Below are 3743 nucleotides of genomic sequence, written 5' to 3' on the forward strand. Positions count from 1 at the left end.
ATATAACTCCATTAAGTCAACAATATGGAGTTGAAGACCTGTGTACGGAGGTTCCCAAAGGGTTTACTGATAGGAGATTGTATGTATGTGGTTTTGACATCGATATCAACGTTGGATGTGCAAACCAGTACGGTGGTGGAGCGACATCGACATGGGTTGAAAATCCACACCATGTTCGTTTACAGATACATTCAGTCATGATTGAGACTGATGCACTTTGTGAAGATCGATCCGATAATAATGGTCTTTTTGATAATGAGGGTGAAGATTTTAGTGACCCCGATATAGATGAGGACCCGGATGATATCGACGACGAAGGCGCGGATGATGGAAATGTTTACGCCTTTTCGGTCGGGAACCCAAGTTGTGTCATTATCATACGCAATGATTCTGGACACACCTGTCAAGCGTTTATCTCGATGCGACGCATGCTTCTGAGTTCCTCGAGCACCCAAATATAATACCTACTCACCAAATGTTGCAAGATCCTAAATCAGAAGAGTTGTTTGTGGGCCAAATATTTGCCAGTGCCATCAAGATGTATAGTATGAAGGTGTCGGTTGACTACAAAGTTGCTGACTCTAAACCGACATATATGTTGGTGAGCTTTGGAGGTTAGTAGAAGGGTGAAAGAGATAGGTACAAGTTGCATTTATCCAGAGGTCTCAACTATAGGAGATACAGAAATATGTTAAGCCTCACATACGCACTTCTGCACATATGATTTAAGACCACCACAAACTTGACTCGAAACTATCTCCAACTGTATCATGCCAATGGTTAAAGACATGTCAACCATTCCTGTATCGGTGCTAATTGTCAAAATGCAAGAACGGTTCCACTACCGAGTATCATACTGGAAGGCATCGTTGGCTAAACAGATTACCATGGAGAAATTGTATGGATATTGGGATGCGTCGTACAACAAACTTCAGGGGTGGATAGATGAAATGTAGGAGTATGTGTCGAGGACTGTCGTTGAGTTACGGATTTAACCTTATTACGACTGGGACAACCAATTACATTCGGGGAAAAGAATTTTCCACTAGATACTTTAGACATTTGATCCATGCATTCGAGTCTTTCCCCATTGTAAGCCGCTTATTCAGGTTGATGGGACTTGGCTGTACAGGAAATATACACATATCCTTCTTATTACGGTTGCACAAGATGGGAACCGGAACTTGCTACCTATAGTGTTTGCCATCATGGAGTCGGAGAACATGAAATCATGACAATTTTTCCTGATGAACTTGTGGGGGTGTGTTGTTACACAAGACAACATTAACATTATTTTCGATAGATCAAAGGGGCTAGTTGCTGTGATTAGGCGTTCGGGTGTTCCATGGAGATCCATTAACTGCATCCGCCACATTGTGATAAACTTTCACAAGAAATTCAAGAATGCGGATTGGAGCAAACAAGTTGTGAACAAGGGTAATTATCGGTTTTATTTTTTTTAATATACTTATAAACTGTGTCACATAATGTAACATGTCATATCAGAATACATATTCAAGGTACGAGCTGGAACAACATCCTTCAAACAAAAACTAGTTGATCTTCAAGCTGATATGCAAAGTCAAATGAACACTACATTACAGCAGTTGTTTGGTAGCATGGAGCCCTAGCAATGGACTCAAAGTTTCGATTACGGATCTCAGGCAGCATTGGCTTGACGGCCTGTCACTGATGTGATCAGTCAGTCACGGTTTCTGATTAATTTCTCCCTTTTCAACTTTTTCTTTTCTAATTTTTTTCATTTACTTGCTTTAAAAATTTTAATCTAAAATTTCCACCAATGCCGCCTGACGTGATGGCCATACCATTAATTTTTTTAATGTATTCGTACAAAAATACTTGTATCATTTTTTGTCAACACTTACTAGTGCCGCTGATTGCTCAGGCGGCACAAATTTTTTTTTTAAAAGAAATCTTTTCAATAATGATTGGTGGCAGGTGAGGGTAATGCTGTCGATTGCTTAGGTGGCACCGATGTAACACTGTTGATTTTACCTATTTTTGTAATTAATGAACACTCAATAAAAAACAATATTTTTATATTATGTAAGTAAAAAGCCTTAAATTTTTAAAAGTGGAAAAACATTTTTAACACATATTTTTAATTTATTTATATAAATTATTTAAATTTTAAAGTTCTTTGTATCCTAAAACTATTTATATAACATACTTTTCTTTCAATGGGTTTTAAATTGGAATTCATTTTTCAAATTATATTTTAGTTATATAAGAAATTTAACTGACACGTGTGTCTTTTAAAAATGATTTCAAAGCTTATTGGGTTTAAAATTGATTGTTTTAATTTTATTTTATGTTTACAACAATTAAATATATAAATAATTTTATTTGATAAAAATAACAGGAATTTTAATGATTTGAGGTCAAAATTAAGATAGGTTAGTTGACCCAATTAAGAACATTTATATAATAAAAATGAGTTTATTTTTAATTTTAAACTTGATTGTTTATGCTTTGGAGATTTTTAATACAAATTAAATTCATATTTCTTATTCAAAATAAGGTCAATTTCTTAAAAGAATAATCAACGTGTGCTTATAAATGAATAGTTTTGATTTCGGTATCGTAACATGCATTTCATTTCTTGATTATAATAACATAGAAATATGCAAATATTTACAAACAAATTTTAAAATGTGAAAATAATGAAACACAACATTCTTCAAGTGTTTTAACTTCTCCTTCAAAAGGCCAAATAGCTTATATATAGCAACTGTTAGATCAATAGTTGCAATTTGCATTGAAAAAGAAAAGAAAGTAAGGAAGATGGCATCGAAGTTAATAGCAAGTCACCGAGAAGGGGCTGAGATCTACCATGGAACTACTCTTTGCAAGCAAAAAACGCAAGAGCTCCTCGACCACTTCCACCTCCCTAAAGGGTTGATGCCTTTGAGCCACATCAATGAGTTCGGCTACAATAACATCACAGGGTTCATTTGGTTGAAACAGGAGAAGACTGTCAAGTATTTGTTCAAGGAGCTTGGACTCACATCTTATGGTGCTGAAATTACAGCGTTTATCGGAGATCGTCAGTTGAAGAAGTTGACTGGTGTTAAAAGCAAAGAGATGATGATTTGGGTTACTCTCTCTGATATTTCTGTGGATGATACTAAAGTTCCTAGCAAAATCTGTTTTGCTAATTCGATGGGACTGTCAAAGAGCTATCCAGTGATAGCAGTTGAAGATGAGCCAAAAGAGATGAAATGATATTTTCTTAATATGATTGATTAGTGAAATATCAAAAATAACATATGGTTCGTAAAAATTGAGAATATTTTAATTTCGTTTATAAAGTTTAATAATTTAATAAACTTCCTATTGTTTGTTTGACATTGATAACATGTTGTCTGTCATATGGTTGGTATATTTGATGTTCAATCTATGTAAATTTAAGAAAAAAATTTAATGTTCGACATGCGTCACGATTTTTTTTGGTTGAAATTCAAAAATCAGCTTGAAGATTTATTGATAAATTTGTGAAACTTTTTTAAGTTTTCAAAATATGAGATTTAATTTAAAATGAAGAGGAGTCGCAATCGATTTTTTTTTATTAAGTGTGACTAATTACTTAAAATTAAAATTCTTTTAAAAGAGATAATTTTGAGGTCTATATTGAAGTCTAAAAAATAAAATGAACTCAGAATTGGTTATGCTTAAAGAAGATTATAACACTCATACAAGGCCTACAATTGATACCTTATCAA

The 3743-nt window shown here is 33.9% G+C and overlaps 1 protein-coding gene across 1 annotated transcript; it reads left to right on the forward strand.

Moving 5' to 3' along the window:
* Positions 1–2805: 2805 nt before the first annotated feature.
* LOC108458662 (uncharacterized) lies at positions 2806–3246 on the forward strand. Its single transcript, XM_017758067.1, has one exon. It carries the CDS (start codon positions 2806–2808, stop codon positions 3244–3246), a length of 441 nt encoding a protein of 146 aa, XP_017613556.1.
* The last annotated feature ends 497 nt before the right edge of the window (positions 3247–3743 follow it).

The sequence above is a fragment of the Gossypium arboreum genome, chromosome 4, assembly GCF_025698485.1.
Source record: "Gossypium arboreum isolate Shixiya-1 chromosome 4, ASM2569848v2, whole genome shotgun sequence".
Lineage (NCBI taxonomy): Eukaryota > Viridiplantae > Streptophyta > Magnoliopsida > Malvales > Malvaceae > Gossypium > Gossypium arboreum.

Bases quoted from the DNA above. Each gene is read 5' to 3' on its own strand.
- LOC108458662 (XM_017758067.1), top strand. From the start codon at position 2,806: ATGGCATCGAAGTTAATAGCAAGTCACCGAGAAGGGGCTGAGATCTAC.